The 25425-nt window shown below is 39.8% G+C and overlaps 1 protein-coding gene across 1 annotated transcript in view; it reads right to left on the bottom strand.

Moving 5' to 3' along the window:
* The window catches only part of PRG4 (proteoglycan 4), a 200575-nt gene that overhangs the window by 62981 nt on the left and 112169 nt on the right, over positions 1-25425 (bottom strand). The window contains exons 11-14 of the mRNA XM_073642978.1: positions 20465-20569; positions 17483-17587; positions 14502-14606; positions 7494-7601 (exon numbers count right to left, since the gene is read on the bottom strand). Coding sequence (XP_073499079.1) covers positions 7494-7601; positions 14502-14606; positions 17483-17587; positions 20465-20569 — 423 coding nt within the window. The remainder of the gene's footprint in view (positions 1-7493; positions 7602-14501; positions 14607-17482; positions 17588-20464; positions 20570-25425) is intronic.

Raw genomic sequence — 25425 nt, 5'->3', positions numbered from 1 at the left:
ATTACACCTTCACGAACAGTTTGCCTGGTATCACCAAACCCCCTCGATCGCTGTAATCCACCGTCACTTGGCATTCGCCTGTGTGACGACAGTCTGGAAATTTGAGACATTGGTATCCCTTCCGCATCCTCCTCTTCTTCTGGTGCCACTACCTCCTGTCACAGGTTATTCAAAGTTTGCTCCAGCATGTATATGACCGGAATAGTGATGCTGATGATGGCATCGCCAGCGCTAACCAGTTTAGTAGCCATTTCAAAACCATGCAGAAGGGTTCAGAGGTCCTTAATCTGTTCCCACTCCGCAAACGTGATATGCACCAAGTCTGTACTGCGGTGCCCCAAGCTATATTTCATGACATACTGCGTCAGAGGTCATTGGTGCTGCCACAGTCACTGCAACATGTGCAGAGTGGAATTCCACCGCGTCAGCACATTGCAGATCAACCTGTTAACTGGCATGGACAAAGACCTCTGTATCGATGCAAGTCGATGACATGAGGCGTGCGAACGGCGGAAGTAAGCACACAGCTTCCGTACTTTGTGAAGCAGCTCATTCAGGCCAGGATAGTGGTGGAGAAATCGCTGTACCACCAGGTTGAGGACATGAGCCATGCAAGGCACGCGTCCGAACTTGCCTCGGCCTAGGGCCGCTAACAGGTTAGCACCATTATCGCACACAGTCTTCCCTCACTCTAGGTTCAGCGGAGACAGCCATTGCTGAAACTGAGCCTGGAGAGCTGCCCACAACTCTTCACCTGTATGACTGCAATCTCCAAGGCAAATTAGTTTGAAGACTGCCTGATTATGGTGAGCCCTGACTGTGATTACAGTGAGCAGTTGGAGGCTCTAGAGGAGGTGGAGGACGCAGAAGCAGCGGAGGAATTGGGAAATACAGAGGTTTCTTCTGTAAGCCTTGGGTATTTCAAGATTTCTGGAGCAGCCCCTTCCCCGCCTGCCCCCACAGCCACCAGAGTCACCCAGTGCCAAGTCAGCGAGATGGAACGCCCTTGGCCATGCTTACTCGTCCAGGTGTCTGTGGTGAAATGCACCCTGGCACACATAGGTTTAGACAAGGAACGGATGATGTTGTCTGCGACATGTTGGTGTAGCGCAGGCACAGCTTTCTTAGAGAAGTAATGGCGACTGGGCAACTGGTACTGGGGGACTACAACAGCCATCAGTTTTCGGAAACCGTCTGTATATACCAGGCGGAAAGGCAGCATTTTTGTGGCCAACAGATTGGAGATGGTGGAGTTCAACCTCTTAGCTTTGTCATGCGTAGGATGAAACAATCTTTTACATGACCACAACTGCGGGACCAGGGGCTGGCTAATGTGCTGAGAGAGGGCGGAGTATGGTGAACCGGAAAAACTGATGGAGCGTGAGTGAGGTGCAGATGTTATGGTGGATTGAGAAACATGGGGTGTGCTTGGGAAACAAAAACTGCAGGCATGTCCACTTCTGTTACAGCTAACAGGCTGTCCCTCAGCCTGACTGGAGCGGGTAAAGAACCGGAGTTTCTGCGATGGAAGACCTGCGTAACAATACTTGGTATGGTAACAAAGGAGGAGGAAGAAGCAGCGGATGCGTTTGATGGGGCAGCTGATAGTTGTTGAGGTGCGCTGGTCCTCATTTCAGGGCAGTAAGATTCCCAGTGTAAAGAATGTTGCTTGAGCATGTGAACGTTCATGCATGTAGTAGTCAAATTATTGCAGTATTTCCCTCTACTGAGCTTTTTATCGCAAAGTTTGCAGATAACATGAGTTGGCTCATCCTTTGCAGTGACAAAAAAGGCCCTCGTCTGGTGACGAGGGTTAGGAACCTGCTTGGACCCTACTTCGTCCTGCCCCGAATCCAAGCTAAAAAAAATTTGAGCATCGGTGCAGATGCTTTCCTCCCCTTGACTCTGTGACTGTTTGGAGTACACTTCTGATGCCCATGGTGTAGAATGGGTGAAGAGTTCTACAGACTCACTCATCTGTGGTTCGCTACAGTCAGTTGGGCAGTTGGCCAGTTGTGATGCAGGGGGAAGCATGGGTAATTGGGGTGCCACCTCTGTGGACTGTACTGCGTGTGTTGCTGAGGTGGAGGAAGAAGAGGAAAGGTCACTGGAAGCAGAGCTTGCCATCCACTGGAGCACCTGCTCTTTTTGGGCCTTAGCAACAAGGCGTATGGCTGTGCGGCTGCCAAAGGAAGGGAGTGCAGTAGGCCGTCCACTAACATAAGTTGTCAGTTGTCTTTGGATAGGACCTGTTTGTGTTGGTTCACTAGTGCTTTCACTAACATGACCACCTACCGGACGTACACCTTGAACTCCAAGCCTATCCCCCCTTCCACCACGCCCTCTCTTTTTCCCACTCATGTTGGTCAGATACAGTGGAAGGAGCACACAATTAACTAAAGAAAAATATGTTTTTTTCCTGTGCAATAGCTCAGCACACACTTGAATTTCAGCGACACTAAATGACAAGGTAAGATATGGCCTTCTGTATAACATTACTAACAAACAAAAGAAATTTGTTAGTGTGCATGAGGCCGATAAAACCTACAAGATATTCTCCAAACAATTTCAAACTGAGATGCCCCCTACTGTATTACTTTAGGAACAGAAGAATTTTTTTTTGGAATGTGGATGAGGCCAGTATGACATAGAATATATGCTCCAAAATATTTCAAACTCAGATCTATCCACCTGTATCACTTTACTCAGAACAAAAAATATTTTTGGGTTACTGTGCATAAGCTCTGCGTTCAGCTGACTTTGACCGCCACTGACGTAGTAGCTGGCTTATAGCACTGTATGACTTTGGCACAGGAAAAAATATTTTTTGGACTGGGTCTAGTAAGAGAAGTTTTGTTTTTTACTGTGAAACCAGGACAAGTTCAACGCCACTAAAATAGGATCTGCCTTTTAGCAGACTGGATCAACTTTGCCACAGTAAAAAACCTTTGGTGGACTCTGCCTGCCAACCAAATATATATATATAGGTTTGACTGTGCGTACAAGCTGAATTTGACCGCCACTGACGTAGTAGCTGGCTTATAGCACGGTATGACTTTTGGCACAGGAAAAAATATTTTTTGGACTGGGTCTAGTAAGAGAAAACATGTATTTTTTTACTCTGAAACCACCTGAAGTTCAACTCCACTAAAATAGTATCTGGCACTAAAAAAAACTTTAGTGCACACAGCTTTCAATGTCACAATAGCAACAGAAAAAAAACTGATTTTGTGCTCTGCAATAAGAAGCTCTGCAGACTGTGCAGAGCACAATTTCAACCCCACTAAATGAAAAGGTGCGCTGTGCTTGCTTGATCACATTAGCAAGTGCAAAAAAAAAATCAAGGTATACTGAGACATGGAGCACTATACCAGCGGTGCACAGCACTATTGTATGGCATGGGTCCTCTGTTTCTGTCAGAATCTCCGTACTTGCACAAGAACACCAAAAATGTGCTGCACCAGCGGTTGCAGAGGTACACAGGCCAGGAATTATCTACACTATCTGACTACCACACAAGCGCCCATCTATCTAGCTAATATCTCTCATTACACAGGAGAACACTGAGCTGCGTCTGTCTCCAGCAGTGACATGGATATAATAGCGCTGAGGGAACCTGGCCGCTTTTTATATTGAGAGAACATGTGGTTGCAGAAGCCCTTATGTATGGACAGTGTAGATGCTTTCTGCACTATGATTGGCTGGCCGCGCTTTCCTCAGTTAAAGTTACCGCCCACAGGAAAAAAAAATAGTGCGCAGCTGATCTGACCTGTTCTTAGCTCTCCACACCCCCCGCACTCATCTGCACATGTCACCGCTCATCATACACTTGCACTATGCTAGCAAAACTGTTCAAAACGTCGTGGTTGCCCTGTATTCGTGGTCCTGCGCAAAATCTAACTTTTCCGATTTTAAGAAAAATTACTCGCCTTTGCGATCATGAATCCGATTGTGCCATATTCGTGCCGAATTTGAAACTTTAAAACATTTGCTGAACAAATTCGCTCAACACTAATCACCATTAAAACCAGCAATTGCATGTGTCACACATCAGTACGTTCCTTGCAGTGATAGTCCATGCATTCCTCTTGAGCGGGATTCTGACATATGACTCCTGTGTAATACTAATATATGGGTTTCTTGAACTTTGAGCCTCTGGCTCAATAGTTCACTTAAACTGCTGGAATTTGTTACCTCCGTGGGATTCCTATGGGATTCCTTTTATTTTTTCCAGCAACAGTAAAAATGTATGAATGATTGTTCTTTATCTTGTATTATTATGTTACCCTTACATGAAATTTTTCTTGCAGCTGTTGTACGAAATAATTCATCAGAACAATTACTATTATAAGGTATCCTAATATATTATATTGATTGCCTGGATATAAATTTTTTGAACCACTGTTCCCGTTTTTGTGCTAATGTTATACTTCCATTAAATTTAATAACTACATGCATTTTTGATTACATACTTCTAATACATACATTTATTGGTCTTCAATGGGAGTTCCCCGTTCCATGTTCACACAGTCCCACTGATTTTGGATGTTATACAGTTTCGTTTGGTCCAATGTATTTTCCCTTTTTCATATTTGACTGCTCAGTGGATTTCATGTTATCATGTCTTTGTACAAGTGTTATTGTATTTTATTATGCGGTTTCTAACATTATTTTTTTTTGTCTCAGCCCATGTCTTGTGTTAATGGTGTCTGGGTAATTAATGAGTTGTCCACCTGATTATGCCTAGAATCTCAAACAGTGATCACGTATCGGACTCATTATATACACTCATGTGTAGCTGAGCACATCACACTGAGTTCAAAAGCATGTAATGTGCTCGAAACGCGTCTAGTGTGCTGCGTTTTTCCTTTCCCCTCACACCTCCCTCTGTGCTTTGTACCCATGTCTCTATTTTTAAATAATTAAATAAAGAAAGAAGATTTTACTTTGTGGAAGCTGGATTTTTCTTTTTCTCCATTGTATACAGATGACAAGTGAGAAAAAAATCATCACATTTTTTTGGTTGAAACTCTGACTCTTTCTTATACTCCCGTGAGAACCTGCCCTTACCGAGAGGGGAAAGAGGAGTAATGAGTTCTGCCTCCAGCTCCTCCTTCCTCCCCTTCTCTCTGGATAGAACTTAATGAGCACCAACTCCCAGTATCTCAGTAATGTAAAAATCTAACTTCACTGAATACAGATTTTACCTGGGAATTGAGAATTTTGAGAATGATCGATCAGTCCTGGAGGAGAAAGAAGCAGATTTCTTTAATACGATATATTACAAAGTTGCTAGTTTTTATGTGAACTATTGATTTATGGAATAGAAATTAAAATGACAATTTCTCCTTATTAGCCTTTTTCAACTGAACGATCTGTAAAAGAGTGCACATAGACTGTCATTGTTGCCAGCAGCGCAGGTCCTGTTTACATAGGACAATGGGCTGCCAAGAATGATTATCTTTTGTGCAGTTAAAACATCATTTCACCTGATGAACGAGTGTGTTACTCGCTTATCAGGTGATCAGCAGCCTGTTTAGTCTGCTAGATTATTGTGAAATGAGCGTTTTCATAATGATCGTTTGATAATAATCTTGTAGTATAAATTGCCCTTTTTGCATCATTGAGTGCTTTTTTAACCTACGTGTCTTGCAGGGATGATCTTGTAGCCCCCCTGACAGCACCTTGTTTACACAGTCACTCTCTAATTTAGTCATTTATTTCTTGTCCTGGTGTTGTGTTATACACTATTCAATTACTACAGAACCCTTTGAGCATAGATTCTCTAACAAGTAGTTTAATAATTTGATAATTAAACACGTATGTATGCAATATACTGTTAAGCTAAAACTTAAAAATATGAATAATATTAATAACACTAAAATAATAATATTGTAAAGCTTAACTTGTCTATGTTTTTTGGCACGATGATCCATGTTATCATTACGTCTATTTTGGGGCAGACAAAAAGAATAGGCCCCTGTGCAAGAACAGTATATGGGCCCTTTCAAGACAAATAGCTCATCACAATGCATAATCCCATCAGCTTTGGGAGTAGAAATGGGCCCCCTTGCCTCTCGGGCCCCTGCCCACCCTTGCGTCTCTGTGTGCAGCCATGTGCACATTTGATGTGCGGCAGATGGATCCATCTTATCTGTTTACCAGTTCGTAAAGCCGAGTGTTCCGTATAACTGCTGTTTGTTCACGCTATAAGGGTGCGTCCACACTTGTAGATTAGATTACGCTTTTAGTTTTGGATTTGTTATAGCTTTCACATTGCAAATGGTAAAATCAACACTGAAAACTGCAGAAAGAATTGTCCTGCTGCAGATGTAAAAAAAATGTCTTCCCATGGAAATTATCAGCAGTGTTTGGATGAGATTTCATCCACGCACTGCTGATCTCATTCACTTTGCTGCTGCTATAATTTACTATCACAAACAAAAAATTGAGTCAATACCTCTTCAAGAATTGTATAAAAAAATTCACAGAATTTTTATTAACAAGGTTGTCCACTACTATATAAAATGCCCCGATCGATTTGAATGGTGGAAATAGGTATTTTTGTAACTACCATCTGTTGTGATTCTTGCCAGTGAGCGGCGCCATCACTGGATGCTCACAGGCATCACATGACCCCGGCTGCAGCCGACTCTGGTATCCGCTGATGTCACATCAAGTTCAGGCGGCAGCCGGGGGTGACCCAGTGACGCACTCCCCCTGATTGATGGGCTATGGGCAGAGTTTCACCGCGCCCCACAGCCCAGCATCCACCATGTGTTTTCCCTCCCCTCTGCATTTAGAAGAAGGACACTCCAAAACGTGTGTTGGGGCTTTGGGACGGCATGTCCGGGGCCAGGGGTAAGACTACGGATTTAACACTTTAATACCTCACTTCATATCTGATCTTTCATAATCACCAATGCTTACTTGATCTGCAAATTTCTTTCATTATATTTGAGTCCTGGTGTTCAGTCAGATGACACTGGCCACATGATCAGTTGAATCTACATGTATTCATAATTATTTTTCTTTTTGACCCTGACTTCACTTGGTCCCTTGATCAGGCCTTTGGCCTGCCGTGGGCCAGATTGTTGTGATTGTATTACATTTCTAATGATATACCCTGTGTACTGGAGCTTTGCCTCCCTGATATTGCTTTGAGCTCATCCTGTTAACCGTAATTCATATATGGAAAATATTTTCCTGTTTGGGCAAATGCTACTTAGTATTGCTTCTGTTTTTATCATTATTTAAAAAAAAATGTCTTTGCACTGTAGACTTAAAAATTCTGTGATTTTTTTATACAATTCTTGAAGAGATATTGACTCAATTTCTTGTTTGTGATAGGATATGTCTTAGTGAGTCTTCTTCACCTTATGGTAGATATGGTCCTGAGATTTTCTGCTTCTAGGCTGTAATCTACTGCAGATTTCCACAAAATCCACAGCAAATCTACGATGTGTGGACAAGCCATTATTCACCAGGCTAACCTTTAGGAGGCTTTCCTTTATCATCAGGGTCATCACCTTCCTTGTCTTTTGGGGTTTTGGGTTTCCTTGTTTTACCATCATCATCATCAGTGTTACTATGAGTTGGTTCTGAAAGCATATTTACTTTCATGTATAATAGAATAGATACAAATGTCAATTTATAGTGGAGAATAGTCTAGTTTAGTAACAATGCTGTTTTGTACTGACTAAGCTGGAGAATCACTTTTGCTGTGCAACAGATAGGGCTGGAACAGGAGCAGCTAGTCTAAGCCTGGACATGACAGGACTTTGGAAGTAGCAAGCTAGGAAGGGGTTAACTGTTCGTTCTGCACGTCCATCAGCGGGTCACTTAGAGGTACGAGTTAGAGGATAGGTCACATAGGGTAGGATTATTTTAGGATTTGGTAATTTGTTATGGGTATATCCGGTTTCCTATGGTTTCTTTATGAGAAGAGGAGGACCCGTGGTCCAACGTCTACCATTCATGATGCAGATCAGTGGCGCAAATATACTTCAGTCCACACTGAAGTGATTTTATACACGCTGGAAACTTTGGTGCAAATTTTGCTACATTTTATCAGAATATGAAACTTTTTATGCTAAAAAGTCACATGAATGTGGAGCTAAAAACATCAGCGAATCTCACAAGATAAAAAATAAGAAAGCTGACTTAAAAAACGCAGATGATAAACCGGGCTCTTTGTTTTTTTTCTCCATTAGACATACTGGGGTTTACTAATTTGATATATATACTTACATATTCAAGGTACTACTTAGCTAAAATATAATAATGATGATTTTAAATGTTATTAATCAGAATAATATTATACAAAGCTGGCAGAGCTCATCTTGTCTATGTTGCATTCCTTTGGCATGTTATCATTATGTCTCATTTTATAGGCTCGTGTGCATTTATATATGCCGCAGGTAAATCTATCTCATCCCAGAGAATAACCCATATCACTGAAATTTTTCCACATTTTATGGGTATATCAATATGGGATAGAAAAGTCTATTACAGCTTTTGTTGTGAATTTAATTGTGCATTTTGCACCAAAACATGTATTACATGCAAATTTTGTTGTGGTTGGCTGCTGATTTCATGTAATCCATTGCCAAGGGTGAAATCCACAGAACAAATCTGTAGAAAGAACTGACATGCTGCAGATTTATTAAATTATCCTTTCACAGAACTTTTCAGCAGTGTGTGGATGAGATTTGTGAAATCTCATCTTCTTTGCTGTTACTATAATCTGTGGCAGATTTCCCACAAATCTGGATGAAAATCTGCAGCAAATCTGCAACATGTTAACGATCCGGCTAACCTTTAGGAGGCTTTCCTTTACCATCAGGATCATCACCTTCCTTGTGGTTTGGGGTTTTGGGTTTTCTTGTTTTACCATCATCATCAGGGTCTCTTTGATTTGGTTCTGAAAACACATTTACTTTCAAATATGCAGAATAGATACAAGCGTGAATTTGTAGTGGTAAACAGTAGTCCAGTTTAGTCACAATGCTGTTTTGTACTGACTGACTGAGCTGGGAATCATTTTTAAGGCTCACTTACATTACGGTATAAATTGGACGAGTGTAATGCGAGAAAACATCACATTGCACTCTGACCAATGTTGGTAAATGAGTCAGTGATCGTCTCTAAGTTTTTTCTCAGCTCGGATCGGGCTGAGAAAAAAAACGTAGCATGCTGAGATTGTCTGCGAGAATCGGATCGCACTCATCAATGCAAGTCAATGGGTGCAAAAAAAAAATTGCACGGTACACAGACCATGCATGTGTCGTCCGATTTTTCCCGCACCCATCTCATAGGAAACCCAACATTTCATCCAAGTACAGCAAACTCAAATCGTGAACCGTCAGAATAGAATCAATAGAAAAGAGGGTCGGGGAGTGTTTTGTACAATTAAAGGACTTTTCTCTGTGGGTGTTCATTTCTTTTCACTACGGGGATAGTAATGGGAGTGTCTGGTAGACACTTCTCCATTACTATCCCCTGAGCATGATGTCAGCAGACATGACAAAGCTGACATCAACCCCAAAAACATTACCCCAATTTTCCAGACACCAGAGGAATCGGGAAGAGCTGAGGCTAAGCACCAGAATTGGCACATCTAATGGATGCGCCATTTCTGGGGCAGCTTAGGGCTGGAGTTATTAGTCTGGGAGAGGGCCAATATCCATGGCCCCTTCCTAGCCTATTAATATCAGGCTGCAGCTGTCTGCTTTGCCTTTGCTGGTATTAAAAAGTAGGGGGGCCCTATATAATTTTCTTTGGGTCCCCCCTTTTTAATAACCAGTAAAGACTACGCAGACAGCTGTGAGCTGTTATTAATAGACTAGGAAACTTATTGAATATTGGCCCCTTCCCAGAATAATAACACCAGTCCCCAATTGTCTGCTTTCCCTTAGCTTGTTATTAAAATAAGGGGGACCCCACACCATTTTTTCTTTTATTTATTTGCGAATTACAAGTACAGAAAGCTAGACATGCAAAGCACTAATTATATATGTCACTGACATATTTATTTCTATCATCTATCTATCTAATCTGTATTATAAGATTGCTTTATTAGTTAGAAAACTAGCTTGAAATGACAGAGAATTACTGTATATAAAAGATGATGTTAAAATCACATTGCATATGGATTGCATACGCATGTCATACAGATGCAAGGTGAGAAAAACTGCATTGTAATCGCATGACACTCATCCTGCTTTTCTGGATCAACATCAAACTGATTTTTTATACCCTAGTGTGACTCCAGCCTTACTGGGCAACTGTAGATTCTCACTGAATTGCACAATGTGACTGACCAGTAAAATTTAGGAACATCCCTTAAAGGCTTGTAGTAATGAAATAACATTGCAGGCCATGTGCCTACTTTAGGAATATCACTATTTTTGGCATTTATATGACTTGTATTCTGCATTCTCATCAGCCTTATTGTCTAATTTTCAGTTGTCTCTAATATATTAGTGATGACTATCTGCTATAATGTCTTCCAAGCACAGAACACAGAGAGAGGAGGGATTCCTGCTTTCCTACAGATACAATTTTACACAATGTGCTATTAATACAGAATTCTTTTGGCCCAATTCATTATTGTATTTGCACCTTTTTTTGTCGCGTATTTTAGTGTTCTGCACCTTTTTTTTTTGTTTGCTCCATAATTATCTTTCTGTTTGCGTTTGTCTGTTGTTTTTTTAGTTTGACGCCATGGGCAAACTTAATGGTTTCAGTAAGTTTTTGGTCTTATTCATAATTTACAATTTTTTAAAAAGTCACACAATTTGGCGCAAATATACTCCAGTCCACACCGAAGTGATTTTATGCACGCTGGAACTTTGGTGCAAATTTTGCTACATTTTAGCAGAATATGAAACTTTTTATGCTAAAAAGTCACAACACAGGTTAAAAACAGAAATAGCGTTTCTAATTTTGCGTAAAATTGATGAATAACAAACTCCATTTTGATGAATGTGGATCTAAAAACATCAGCGAATCTCACAAGATAAAAAATAAGAAAACTGACTTAAAAAACGCAGATGATAAACCGGGCTCTTTGTTTTTTATTCTCCATTAGACATACTGGGGTTCACTAATATATATATACTTACATATTCAAAATACTACTTAGCTAAAATATAATAATGATGATTTTAATTTTTCTTAATCAGAATAATATTATACAAAGCTGGCAGAGCTCATCTTGTCTATGTTGCATTCCTTTGGCATGTTATCATTATGTCTCATTTTATAGGCTCGTGTGCATTTATATATGCTGCAGGTAAACCTATCTCATCCCAGAGAATAACCCATATCACTGCAATTTTTCCACATTTTATGGGTATATCAATATGGGATAGAAAAATCTATTACAGGTTTTGTTGTGAATTTAATTGTACATTTTGCACCAAAACATGTATTACATGCAAATTTTGTTGTGGTTGGCTGCTGATTTCATGTAATCCATTGCCAAGGGTGAAATCCACAGAACAAATATGTAGAAAGAACTGACATGCTGCAGATTTATTAAATTATCCTTTCACAGAACTTTTCAGCAGTGTGTGGATGAGATTTGTGAAATCTCATCTTCTTTGCTGTTACTATAATCTGTGGCAGATTTCCCACAAATCTGGATGAAAATCTGCGGCAAATCTGCAACATGTTAACGATCCAGCTAACCTTTAGGAGGCTTTCCTTTACCATCAGGATCATCACCTTCCTTGTGGTTTGGGGTTTTGGGTTTTCTTGTTTTACCATCATCATCAGGGTCTCTTTGATTTGGTTCTGAAAACACATTTACTTTCAAATATGCAGAATAGATACAAGCGTGAATTTGTAGTGGTGAATAGTAGTCCAGTTTAGTCACAATGCTGTTTTGTACTGACTGACTGAGCTGGGAATCATTTTTAGGGTTCGCTTACATTACAGTATAAATCGGACGACTGCAATGCGAGAAAACATCACATTGCACTCTGACCAATGTTGGTAAATGAGTCAGTGATCGTCTCTAAGTTTTTTCTCAGCTCGGATCGGGCTGAGAAAAAAATCGTAGCATGCTGAGATTGTCTGCGAGAATCGGATCGCACTCATCAATGTAAGTCAATGGGTGTGAGAAAAAAATTGCACGGTACACAGACAATGCATGTGCCGTCCGATTTTTCCCGCACCCATCTCATAGGAAACCCAACATTTCATCCAAGTACAGCAAACTCACATCGTGAACCGTCAGAATAGAATCAATAGAAAAGAGGGTCGGGGGGTGTTTTGTACAATTAAAGGACTTTTCTCTGTGGGTGTTCATTTCTTTTCACTACGGGGATAGTAATGGGAGTGTCTGGTAGATACTTCACCATTACTATCCCCTGAGCATGATGTCAGCAGACATTACAAAGCTGACATCAACCCCAAAAACATTACCCCAATTTCCCAGGCACCAGAGCAATCGGGAAGAGCTGAGACTAAGCACCAGAATTGGTGCAGCTAATGGATGCGCCATTTCTGGGGTAGCTTAGGGCTGGTGTTATTAGTCTGGGAGAGGGCCAATATCTATGGCCCCTTCCCAACCTATTAATATCAGGCTGCAGCTGTCTGCTTAGCCTTTGCTGGTTTTTAAAACTAGGGGGACCCCATGTCATTTTCTTTGGGTCCCCCTTTTTAATAACCAGTAAAGACTACGCAGACAGCTGTGAGCTGTTAATAATAGACTAGGAAATTTATTGAATATTGGCCCCTTCCCAGAATAACAACACCAGTCCCCAGCTGTCTGCCTTCCCTTAGCTTGTTATTAAAATAAGGGGGACCCCACACCATCTTTTTTTATTTATTTGCGAATTAGAAGTACAGAAAACTACACATGCAAAGCACTAATTATATATGTCACTGACATATTTATTTCTATCATCTATCTATCTAATCTGTATATAAGATTGCTTTATTAGTTAGAAAACTAGCTTGAAATGACAGAGAATTACTATATAGAAAAGATGATGTTAAAATCACATTGCATATGGATTGCATACGCATGTCATACAGATGCAAGGTGAGAAAAACTGCATTGTAATCGCATGACACTCATCCTGCTTTTCTGGATCAACATCGAACTGATTTTTTTTATACCCTAGTGTGAATCCAGCCTTACTGGGCAACTGTAGATTCCCACTGAATTGCACAATGTGACTGACCAGAAAAAATTAGGAACATCCCTTACAGGCTTGTAGTAATGAAATAACATTGTAGGCCATGTGCCTACTTTAGGAATATCACTATTTTTGGCATTTATATGACTTGTATTCTGCATTCTCATCAGCTTTATTGTCTAATTTTCAGTTGTCTCTAATATATTAGTGATGACTATCTGCTATAATGTCTTCCAAGCACAGAACACAGAGAGAGGAGGGATTCCTGCTTTCCTACAGGTTCAATTTTATACAATGTGCTATTAGAACATAATTATTTTGGCCCGATTCAGTATTGTATTTGCACCTTTTTTTGTCGCGTATTTTAGTGTTCTGCACCTTTTTTTTTGTTTACGCCATAATTATCTTTCTGTTTGCGTTTGTCTGTTGTTTTTTTAGTTTGACGCCATGGGCAAACTTAATGGTTTCAGTAAGTTTTTGGTCTTATTCATAATTTACAATTTTTTAAAAAGTCACACAATTTGGCGCAAATATACTCCAGTCCACACTGAAGTGATTTTATACACGCCAGAAACTTTGGTGCAAATTTTGCTACATTTTATCAGAATATGAAACTTTTTATGCTAAAAAGTCACATGAATGTGGAGCTAAAAACGTCAGCGAATCTCACAAGATAAAAAATAAGAAAACTGACATAAAAAACGCAGATGATAAACCGGGCTCTTTGTTTTTTATTCTGCATTAGACATACTGGGGTTTACTAATTTGATATATATACTTACATATTCAAGGTACTACTTAGCTAAAATATAATAATGATGATTTTAATTGTTATTAATCAGAATAATATTGTAGAAAGCTGGCAGAGCTCATCTTGTCTATGTTGCATTCCTTTGGCATGTTATCATTATGTCTCATTTTATAGGCTCGTGTGCATTTATATATGCTGCAGGTAAATCTATCTCATCCCAGAGAATAACCCATATCACTGAAATTTTTCCACATTTTATGGGTATATCAATATGGGATTGAAAAATCTATTATAGGTTTTGTTGTGAATTTAATTGTGCATTTTACACGAAAACATGTATTACATGCAAATTTTGTTGTGGTTGGCTGCTGATTTCATGTAATCCATTGCCAAGGGTGAAATCCACAGAACAAATCTGTAGAAAGAACTGACATGCTGCAGATTTATTAAATTATCCTTTCACAGAACTTTTCAGCAGTGTGTGGATGAGATTTGTGAAATCTCATCTTCTTTGCTGTTACTATAATCTGTGGCAGATTTCCCACAAATCTGGATGAAAATCTGCAGCAAATCTGCAACATGTTAACAATCCAGCTAACCTTTAGGAGGCTTTCCTTTACCATCAGGATCATCACCTTCCTTGTTGTTTGGGGTTTTGGGTTTTCTTGTTTTACCATCATCATCAGGGTCTCTTTGATTTGGTTCTGAAAACACATTTACTTTCATATATGCAGGATAGATACAAGCGTGAATTTGTAGTGGTGAATAGTAGTCCAGTTTAGTCACAATGCTGTTTTGTACTGACTGACTGAGCTGGGAATCATTTTTAGGGTTCGCTTACATTACATTATAAATCGGACGAGTGTAATGCGAGAAAACATCACATTGCACTCTGACCAATGTTGGTAAATGAGTCAGTGATCGTCTCTAAGTATTTCCTCAGCTCGGATCCTGCTGAGAAAAAAATCGCAGCATGCTGAGATTGTCTGCGAGAATCGGATCGCACTCATCAATGTAAGTCAATGGGTGCAAAAAAAAATTGCACGGTACACAGACAATGCATGTGCCGTCCGATTTTTCCCGCACCCATCTCATAGGAAACCCAACATTTCATCCAAGTACAGCAAACTCAAATCGTGAACCGTCAGAATAGAATCAATAGAAAAGAGGGTCGGGGAGTGTTTTGTACAATTAAAGGACTTTTCTCTGTGGGTGTTCATTTCTTTTCACTGCGGGGATAGTAATGGGAGTGTCTGGTAGATACTTCACCATTACTATCCCCTGAGCATGATGTCAGCAGACATTACAAAGCTGACATCAACCCCAAAAACATTACCCCGATTTCCAATGCACCAGGGCAATTGGGAAGAGCTGAGGCTAAGCACCAGAATTGGCCCATCTAATGGATGCGCCATTTCTGGGGCAATTTAGGGCTGGTGTTATTAGTCTGGGAGAGGGCCAATATCTATGGCCCCTTCCCAGCCTATTAATATCAGGCTGCAGCTGTCTGCTTAGCCTTTTCTGGTTTTTAAAACTAGGGGGACCCTATGTAATTTTCTTTGGGTCCCCCTTTTTAATAACCAGTAAAGACTACGCAGACAGCTGTGAGCTGTTGTTAATAGACTAGGAAACTTATTGAATTTTGGCCCCTTCCCAGAATAACAACACCAGTCCCCAGCTGTCTGCTTTCCCTTATCTTGTCATTAAAATAAGGGGGACCCCACACCATTTTTTTCTTTTATTTATTTGCGAATTACAACTACAGAAAACTACGCATGCAAAGCACTAATTATATATGTCACTGACATATTTATTTCTATCATCTATCTAATCTGTATATAAGATTGTGTTATTAGTTAGAAAACTAGCTTGAAATGCCAGAGCATTACTGTATATAAATGATGATGTTAAAATCACATTGCATATGGATTGCATACGCATGTCATACAGATGCAAGGTGAGAAAAACTGCATTGTAACCGCATGACCCTCATCCTGCTTTTCTGGATCAACATCAAACTGATTTTTTTATACCCTAGTGTGACTACAGCCTTACTGGGCAACTGTAGATTCTCACTGAATTGCACAATGTGACTGACCAGAAAAAATTAGGAACATCCCTTACAGACTTTTAGTAATGAAATAACATTGTAGGCCATGTGCCTATGACGCGCCCCCTGGGCCGTGTGTGGGGGAATACCTGGAAGTAAGATATCACACCGCTGGGTGAGATGCAATACCTCTGTAGCGACCGAACCCTTGGGGCGCTACACCTACTTTAGGAATATCACTATTTTTGGCATTTATATGACTTGTATTCTGCATTCTCATCAGCCTTATTGTCTAATTTTCAGTTGTCTCTAATATATTAGTGATGACTATCTGCTATAATGTCTTCCAAGCACAGAACACAGAGAGAGGAGGGATTCCTGCTTTCCTGCAGATACAATTTTACACAATGTGCTATTAATACAGAATTCTTTTGGCCCAATTCATTATTGTATTTGCACCTTTTTTTGTCGCGTATTTTAGTGTTCTGCACCTTTTTTTTTGTTTACGCCATAATTATCTTTCTGTTTGCGTTTGTCTGTTGTTTTTTTAGTTTGACGCCATGGGCAAACTTAATGGTTTCAGTAAGTTTTTGGTCTTATTCATAATTTACAATTTTTTAAAAAGTCACACAATTTGGCGCAAATATACTCCAGTCCACACCGAAGTGATTTTATACACGCTGGAAACTTTGGTGCAAATTTTGCTACATTTTAGCAGAATATGAAACTTTTTATGCTAAAAAGTCACAACACAGGTTAAAAACAGAAATAGCGTTTCTAATTTTGCGTAAAATTGATGAATAACAAACTCCATTTTGATGAATGTGGAGCTAGAAACGTCAGCAAATACCACAAGATAAAAAATAAGAAAACTGACTTAAAAAACGCAGATGATAAACTGGGCTCTTTGTTTTTTATTCTCCATTAGACATACTGGGGTTCACTAATATATATATACTTACATATTCAAGGTACTACTTAGCTAAAATATAATAATGATGATTTTAAGTTTTCTTAATCAGAATAATATTATACAAAGCTGGCAGAGCTCATCTTGTCTATGTTGCATTCCTTTGGCATGTTATCATTATGTCTCATTTTATAGGCTCGTGTGCATTTATATATGCCGCAGGTAAACCTATCTCATCCCAGAGAATAACCCATATCACTGAAATTTTTCCACATCCTATGGGTATATCAATATGGGATAGAAAAATCTATTACAGGTTTTGTTGTGAATTTAATTGTGCATTTTACACGAAAACATGTATCACATGCAAATTTTGTTGTGGTTGGCTGCTGATTTCATGTAATCCATTGCCAAGGGTGAAATCCACAGAACAAATCTGTAGAAAGAACTGACATGCTGCAGATTTATTAAATTATCCTTTCACAGAACTTTTCAGCAGTGTGTGGATGAGATTTGTGAAATCTCATCTTCTTTGCTGTTACTATAATCTGTGGCAGATTTCCCACAAATCTGGATGAAAATCTGCGGCAAATCTGCAACATGTTAACGATCCAGCTAACCTTTAGGAGGCTTTCCTTTACCATCAGGATCATCACCTTCCTTGTCGTTTGGGGTTTTGGGTTTTCTTGTTTTACCATCATCATCAGGGTCTCTTTGATTTGGTTCTGAAAACATATTTACTTTCATATATGCAGGATAGATACAAGCGTGAATTTGTAGTGGTGAATAGTAGTCCAGTTTAGTCACAATGCTGTTTTGTACTGACTGACTGAGCTGGGAATCATTTTTAAGGCTCACTTACATTACAGTATAAATCGGACGACTGCAATGCGAGAAAACATCACATTGCACTCTGACCAATGTTGGTAAATGAGTCAGTGATCGTCTCTAATTTTTTTCTCAGCTCGGATCGGGCTGAGAAAAAAATCGTAGCATGCTGAGATTGTCTGCGAGAATCGGATCGCACTCATCAATGTAAGTCAATGGGTGTGAGAAAAAAATTGCACGGTACACAGACAATGCATGTGCCGTCCGATTTTTCCCGCACCCATCTCATAGGAAACCCAACATTTCATCCAAGTACAGCAAACTCACATCGTGAACCGTCAGAATAGAATCAATAGAAAAGAGGGTCGGGGAGTGTTTTGTACAATTAAAGGACTTTTCTCTGTGGGTGTTCATTTCTTTTCACTACGGGGATAGTAATGGGAGTGTCTGGTAGATACTTCACCATTACTATCCCCTGAGCATGATGTCAGCAGACATTACAAAGCTGACATCAACCCCAAAAACATTACCCCGATTTCCAATGCACCAGGGCAATTGGGAAGAGCTGAGGCTAAGCACCAGAATTGGCCCATCTAATGGATGCGCCATTTCTGGGGCAATTTAGGGCTGGTGTTATTAGTCTGGGAGAGGGCCAATATCTATGGCCCCTTCCCAGCCTATTAATATCAGGCTGCAGCTGTCTGCTTAGCCTTTTCTGGTTTTTAAAACTAGGGGGACCCTATGTAATTTTCTTTGGGTCCCCCTTTTTAATAACCAGTAAAGACTACGCAGACAGCTGTGAGCTGTTGTTAATAGACTAGGAAACTTATTGAATATTGGCCCCTTCCCAGAATAACAACACCAGTCCCCAGCTGTCTGCTTTCCCTTATCTTGTCATTAAAATAAGGGGGACCCCACACCATTTTTTTCTTTTATTTATTTGCGAATTACAACTACAGAAAACTACGCATGCAAAGCACTAATTATATATGTCACTGACATATTTATTTCTATCATCTATCTAATCTGTATATAAGATTGTGTTATTAGTTAGAAAACTAGCTTGAAATGCCAGAGCATTACTGTATATAAATGATGATGTTAAAATCACATTGCATATGGATTGCATACGCATGTCATACAGATGCAAGGTGAGAAAAACTGCATTGTAACCGCATGACCCTCATCCTGCTTTTCTGGATCAACATCAAACTGATTTTTTTATACCCTAGTGTGACTACAGCCTTACTGGGCAACTGTAGATTCTCACTGAATTGCACAATGTGACTGACCAGAAAAAATTAGGAACATCCCTTACAGACTTTTAGTAATGAAATAACATTGTAGGCCATGTGCCTATGACGCGCCCCCTGGGCCGTGTGTGGGGGAATACCTGGAAGTAAGATATCACACCGCTGGGTGAGATGCAATACCTCTGTAGCGACCGAACCCTTGGGGCGCTACACCTACTTTAGGAATATCACTATTTTTGGCATTTATATGACTTGTATTCTGCATTCTCATCAGCCTTATTGTCTAATTTTCAGTTGTCTCTAATATATTAGTGATGACTATCTGCTATAATGTCTTCCAAGCACAGAACACAGAGAGAGGAGGGATTCCTGCTTTCCTGCAGATACAATTTTACACAATGTGCTATTAATACAGAATTCTTTTGGCCCAATTCATTATTGTATTTGCACCTTTTTTTGTCGCGTATTTTAGTGTTCTGCACCTTTTTTTTTGTTTACGCCATAATTATCTTTCTGTTTGCGTTTGTCTGTTGTTTTTTTAGTTTGACGCCATGGGCAAACTTAATGGTTTCAGTAAGTTTTTGGTCTTATTCATAATTTACAATTTTTTAAAAAGTCACACAATTTGGCGCAAATATACTCCAGTCCACACCGAAGTGATTTTATACACGCTGGAAACTTTGGTGCAAATTTTGCTACATTTTAGCAGAATATGAAACTTTTTATGCTAAAAAGTCACAACACAGGTTAAAAACAGAAATAACGTTTCTAATTTTGCGTAAAATTGATGAATAACAAACTCCATTTTGATGAATGTGGAGCTAGAAACGTCAGCAAATACCACAAGATAAAAAATAAGAAAACTGACTTAAAAAACGCAGATGATAAACCGGGCTCTTTGTTTTTTATTCTCCATTAGACATACTGGGGTTCACTAATATATATATACTTACATATTCAAGGTACTACTTAGCTAAAATATAATAATGATGATTTTAAGTTTTCTTAATCAGAATAATATTATACAAAGCTGGCAGAGCTCATCTTGTCTATGTTGCATTCCTTTGGCATGTTATCATTATGTCTCATTTTATAGGCTCGTGTGCATTTATATATGCCGCAGGTAAACCTATCTCATCCCAGAGAATAACCCATATCACTGAAATTTTTCCACATCCTATGGGTATATCAATATGGGATAGAAAAATCTATTACAGGTTTTGTTGTGAATTTAATTGTGCATTTTACACGAAAACATGTATCACATGCAAATTTTGTTGTGGTTGGCTGCTGATTTCATGTAATCCATTGCCAAGGGTGAAATCCACAGAACAAATCTGTAGAAAGAACTGACATGCTGCAGATTTATTAAATTATCCTTTCACAGAACTTTTCAGCAGTGTGTGGATGAGATTTGTGAAATCTCATCTTCTTTGCTGTTACTATAATCTGTGGCAGATTTCCCACAAATCTGGATGAAAATCTGCGGCAAATCTGCAACATGTTAACGATCCAGCTAACCTTTAGGAGGCTTTCCTTTACCATCAGGATCATCACCTTCCTTGTCGTTTGGGGTTTTGGGTTTTCTTGTTTTACCATCATCATCAGGGTCTCTTTGATTTGGTTCTGAAAACATATTTACTTTCATATATGCAGGATAGATACAAGCGTGAATTTGTAGTGGTGAATAGTAGTCCAGTTTAGTCACAATGCTGTTTTGTACTGACTGACTGAGCTGGGAATCATTTTTAAGGCTCACTTACATTACAGTATAAATCGGACGACTGCAATGCGAGAAAACATCACATTGCACTCTGACCAATGTTGGTAAATGAGTCAGTGATCGTCTCTAATTTTTTTCTCAGCTCGGATCGGGCTGAGAAAAAAATCGTAGCATGCTGAGATTGTCTGCGAGAATCGGATCGCACTCATCAATGTAAGTCAATGGGTGTGAGAAAAAAATTGCACGGTACACAGACAATGCATGTGCCGTCCGATTTTTCCTGCACCCATCTCATAGGAAACCCAACATTTCATCCAAGTACAGCAAACTCACATCGTGAACCGTCAGAATAGAATCAATAGAAAAGAGGGTCGGGGAGTGTTTTGTACAATTAAAGGACTTTTCTCTGTGGGTGTTCATTTCTTTTCACTACGGGGATAGTAATGGGAGTGTCTGGTAGATACTTCACCATTACTATCCCCTGAGCATGATGTCAGCAGACATGACAAAGCTGACATCAACCCCAAAAACATTACCCCAGTTTCCCAGGCACCAGAGCAATCGGGAAGAGCTGAGGCTAAGCACCAGAATTGGTGCAGCTAATGGATGCGCCATTTCTGGGGCAACTTAGGGCTGGAGTTATTAGTCTGGGAGAGGGCCAATATCCATGGCCCCTTCCTAGCCTATTAATATCAGGCTGCAGCTGTCTGCTTAGCCTTTGCTGGTATTTAAAACTAGGAGGACCCCATGTCATTTTTTTTGGGTCCCCCTTTTTTAATAACCAGTAAAGACTATGCAGACAGCTGTGAGCTGTTAATAATAGACTAGGAAACTTATTGAATTTTGGCCCATTCCCAGAATAATAACACCAGTCCCCAGTTGTCTGCTTTCCCTTAGCTTGTTATTAAAATAAGGGGGACCCCACACCATCTTTTTCTTTTATTTATTTGTGAATTACAAGTACATAAATCTAGACATGCAAAGCACTAATTATATATGTCACTGACATATTTATTTCTATCATCTTTTTATCTAATCTGTATATAAGATTGCTTTATTAGTTAGAAAACTAGCTTGAAATGACAGAGAATTACTATATATAAAAGATGATGTTAAAATCACATTGCACATGGATTGCATACGCATGTCATACAGATGCAAGATGAGAAAAATTGCATTGTAATAGCATGACACTCATCCTGCTTTTCTGGATCAACATCGAACCGTTTTTTTTTATACCCTAGTGTGACTACAGCCTTACTGGGCAACTGTAGATTTTCACTGAATTGCACAATGTGACTGACCAGTAAAATTTTGGAACATCCCTTACAGGCTTGTATTAATGAAATAACATTGTAGGCCATGTGCCTACTTTAGGAATATCACTATTTTTGTCATTTATATGACTTGTATTCTGCATTCTCATCAGCCTTATTGTCTAATTTTCAGTTGTCTCTAATATATTAGTGATGACTATCTGCTATAATGTCTTCCAAGCACAGAACACAGAGAGAGGAGGGATTCCTGCTTTCCTACAGGTACAATTTTATACAATGTGCTGTTAGAACATAATTATTTTGGCCCGATTCATTATTGTACAGGGTGGGCCATTTATATGGATACACCTAAATTAAATGAGAATGGTTGGTGATATCAACTTCCTGTTTGCGGCACATTAGTTTTGGAAAACTATGGGAGTATGGGAGGGGGAAAACTTTTCCAGATGGGTGGTGACCATGGTGGCAATTTTGAAGTCGGCCATTTTGGATCCAACTTGAATTTCATATGAAAAACAATGGTGTGCTTGTTTTTAACACAACTTTATTCTTTCATGAGTTTTTTACAAGTTTATGACCACTTATAAAATGTGTTCAAAGTGCTGCCCATTGTGTTGGATTGTCAATGCAACCCTCTTCTCCCACTCTTGACACACTGATAGGAACACTGCAGAAGAAATGCTAGCACAGGCTTATAGTATCCGTTGTTGTGCTTGGGCGCTTGTGTTTGTTGTTTTCTTAGTTTGACGCCATGGGCGAAATTCAGGGTTTCTATGCATTTTTGCCTGATTTATAATTTGAAACTTTTCAAAACGTCGTAAATTTGGCGCAAACATACTCCAGTCCAAACTGATGTGACTTTATATACGCCGATAACTTTGGTACAAATTGTGATACATTTTAGCATAACGTGCAACTTTTTGTGATAAAAATTCACAACACAGGTTAAAAAAAGAAAAAGCATTTTTGATTTTGTGCAAGATTCATGAACCACAAACTCCATTTTGATGAAAGTTGTAAAAGATGAATCAAGTCCTTTTTTTTTCTTCCATTAGACATATTGGAGTTTACTAATTTGAGATAGATATATATATATATATATGTGAGGAAAATAGGTATTTGATACACTGCCGATTTTGCAAGTTTCCCACCTACACTGAATGGAGAGGTCTGTAATTTTTATCGTAGATACATTTCAACTGTGAGAGACAGAATCTAAAAATAAAAATCCAGAAAATCACATTGTATGATTTTTAAATAATTAAATTGCATTTTATTGCATGACATAAGTATTTGATCATCTATCAACCAGCAATAATTCTGGCTCACACAGACCTGTTAGTTTTTCTTTAAGAGGTTCTTCTACTTTGCACTCATTGCTCATTATTGCAACTTTTTGAACTCGTTGCCGCTATAAAAAATACCTGTCCACACACTCAATCAATCAATCACAGTCCAACGTCTCCACGATGGCCAAGACCAAAGAGCTGTCTAAGGACACCAGGGACAAAATTGTAGACCTGCACAAGGCTGGGATGGGCTACAGCACAATAGGCAAACAGCTTGGTGAGAAGGCAACAACTGTTGGCACAATTATTAGAAAATGGAAAAAACACAAGATGACTGTCATTACTGTCAATCTTCCTCCGTCTGAGGCTCCGTGCAAGATCTCAGTTCGTGGGGTAAGGATGATTCTGAGAAACTTCAGGAATCAGCCCAGAACTACACAGGAGGACCTGGTCAATTATCTGAAGAGAGCTGGGACCACCGTTCCAAACATTACAATTAGTAACATATTACGCCGTCATGGATTAAAATCCTGCAGGGCACACACCAGCAGGTGTCCAGGCCCATTTGAAGTTTACCAATGACCATCTGGATGATCCAGAGGAGGCATGGGAGAAGGTCATGTGGTCAGATGAGACCAAAATAGAACTTTTGGTATCAACTCCTCTGGATGGGGTCATGTATCACCAGATTTTGGCCAGCAACCTACTTCTCTCAGTAAGAGCATTGAAGATGGGTCATGGCTGGGTCTTCCAGCATGACAATGATCCAAAACACACAGCCAGGGCAACTAAGGAGTGGCTACGTAAAAAGCATTTCAAGGTCCTGAGGTGCCCTAGCCAGTCTCCAGACCTGAACCCAATAGAAAATCTCTGACCTCTGTAACTGCAAACAAAGGTATCTGTACGAAATATTAAGTTCTGTTTTTCTCTTGTACCAAATACTTATTTCATGAAATAAAATGCAATTTAATTATTTAAAAATCATACAATGTGATTTTCTGTTTTTTATTTTTAGACTCTGTCTCTCACAGTTGAAGTGTACCTACAATAAAAATTATAGACCTCTCCATTCTTTGTAGGTGGGAAAACTTGCAAAATCGTCAGTGTATCAAATACTCATTTTCCCGACTGTATATATACTGTGACAAAGTCACTGGCAAAGTGCTGGAGGGGAGGTATGTTTCACTGAGGCTATGAGCTTTAGTGACCTGAAACCCAAATGAATTGCTCCAGCACATTAAGTGGTCCAAGGAGTTAAGCAGCCATTGTAAAAGGGCTGGGTTTTTTGTGAATGACTATAGAGCAGGTGGGAGGTTGTTCACCATATGTCTCCACCCCAGGGTGTGGTCTGGTGTTTAAATAGGTGGCCTGCTAAGGCATTTGGTGTTAGGTAGGGCAGGAGAGAGGAGCTCCAGCTCTTTGTGTAGTGATAAACAAAAGCTGAACCGAGTGTGGCCAGATAACCTGCAGGCCTATCGACTGTACTACCTTATTTACTTATTATGTCAAGAAAGTCCTGTTTGTTTTGATGGACTTGATAGTGGTAAGGGACTGGGAAGTGGAGGTGATGTTGATGGTGCATGCAGAGGCCGAGGCCGTGGGCAAGTTGAAACGGTGCCTGCTGAGGGAGCACAACAAGCACCCACATCGTTTCGACCTAGCTTCCTGTCCCACTTTCTAGGGTGCCTTGGAACACCTCTCTTGAAGCCAGACTAGTGTGAAAAGGTTTTCTGTTTGGATATCAGATAATGCTTCCAGTCAGTTTGCCACCACCACTACCCTGTCTTCCACACAGTCCAGTCTCAGTAGCCATGAGTCTGGACCACATATTCCTCACCCTGATCCTCCTTCCTCCCAGCATGCCGAGTGTTTGGAGACAAGTGATCCCACACGTGGACACTCTGAAGAGCTGTTCACATTTCCATTTTAGATTCTGGCCTCTCGGTCTGTCCACTTCAAGAGGGGCATAAGGAGATCGCATGTAGCGATGCCCAAATATTTGATCAGCCACGGTAACAAGAAGGTGATGGCGGGAAAGTGCAATTACTGTCACAAGAGGTGGATGATGATGAGACGCAATTGCCAGAAAGTTAGGAAGAGGCCCAGGGTGCGTATGTGGAAAACGAGGTAGTGGACAATGAAGTCACTGACCCAACCTGGGAAGATGACATGCATAGCGAGAACAGCAGTGCA

Source organism: Phyllobates terribilis, unplaced genomic scaffold (genome assembly GCF_046119375.1).
Source record: "Phyllobates terribilis strain yellow unplaced genomic scaffold, ASM4611937v1 Scaffold_8__6_contigs__length_399053987, whole genome shotgun sequence".
Taxonomy (NCBI): domain Eukaryota; kingdom Metazoa; phylum Chordata; class Amphibia; order Anura; family Dendrobatidae; genus Phyllobates; species Phyllobates terribilis.
Note: the sequence above shows the minus strand (reverse complement) of the source record. Positions and strands in the feature narration are given on the sequence as shown.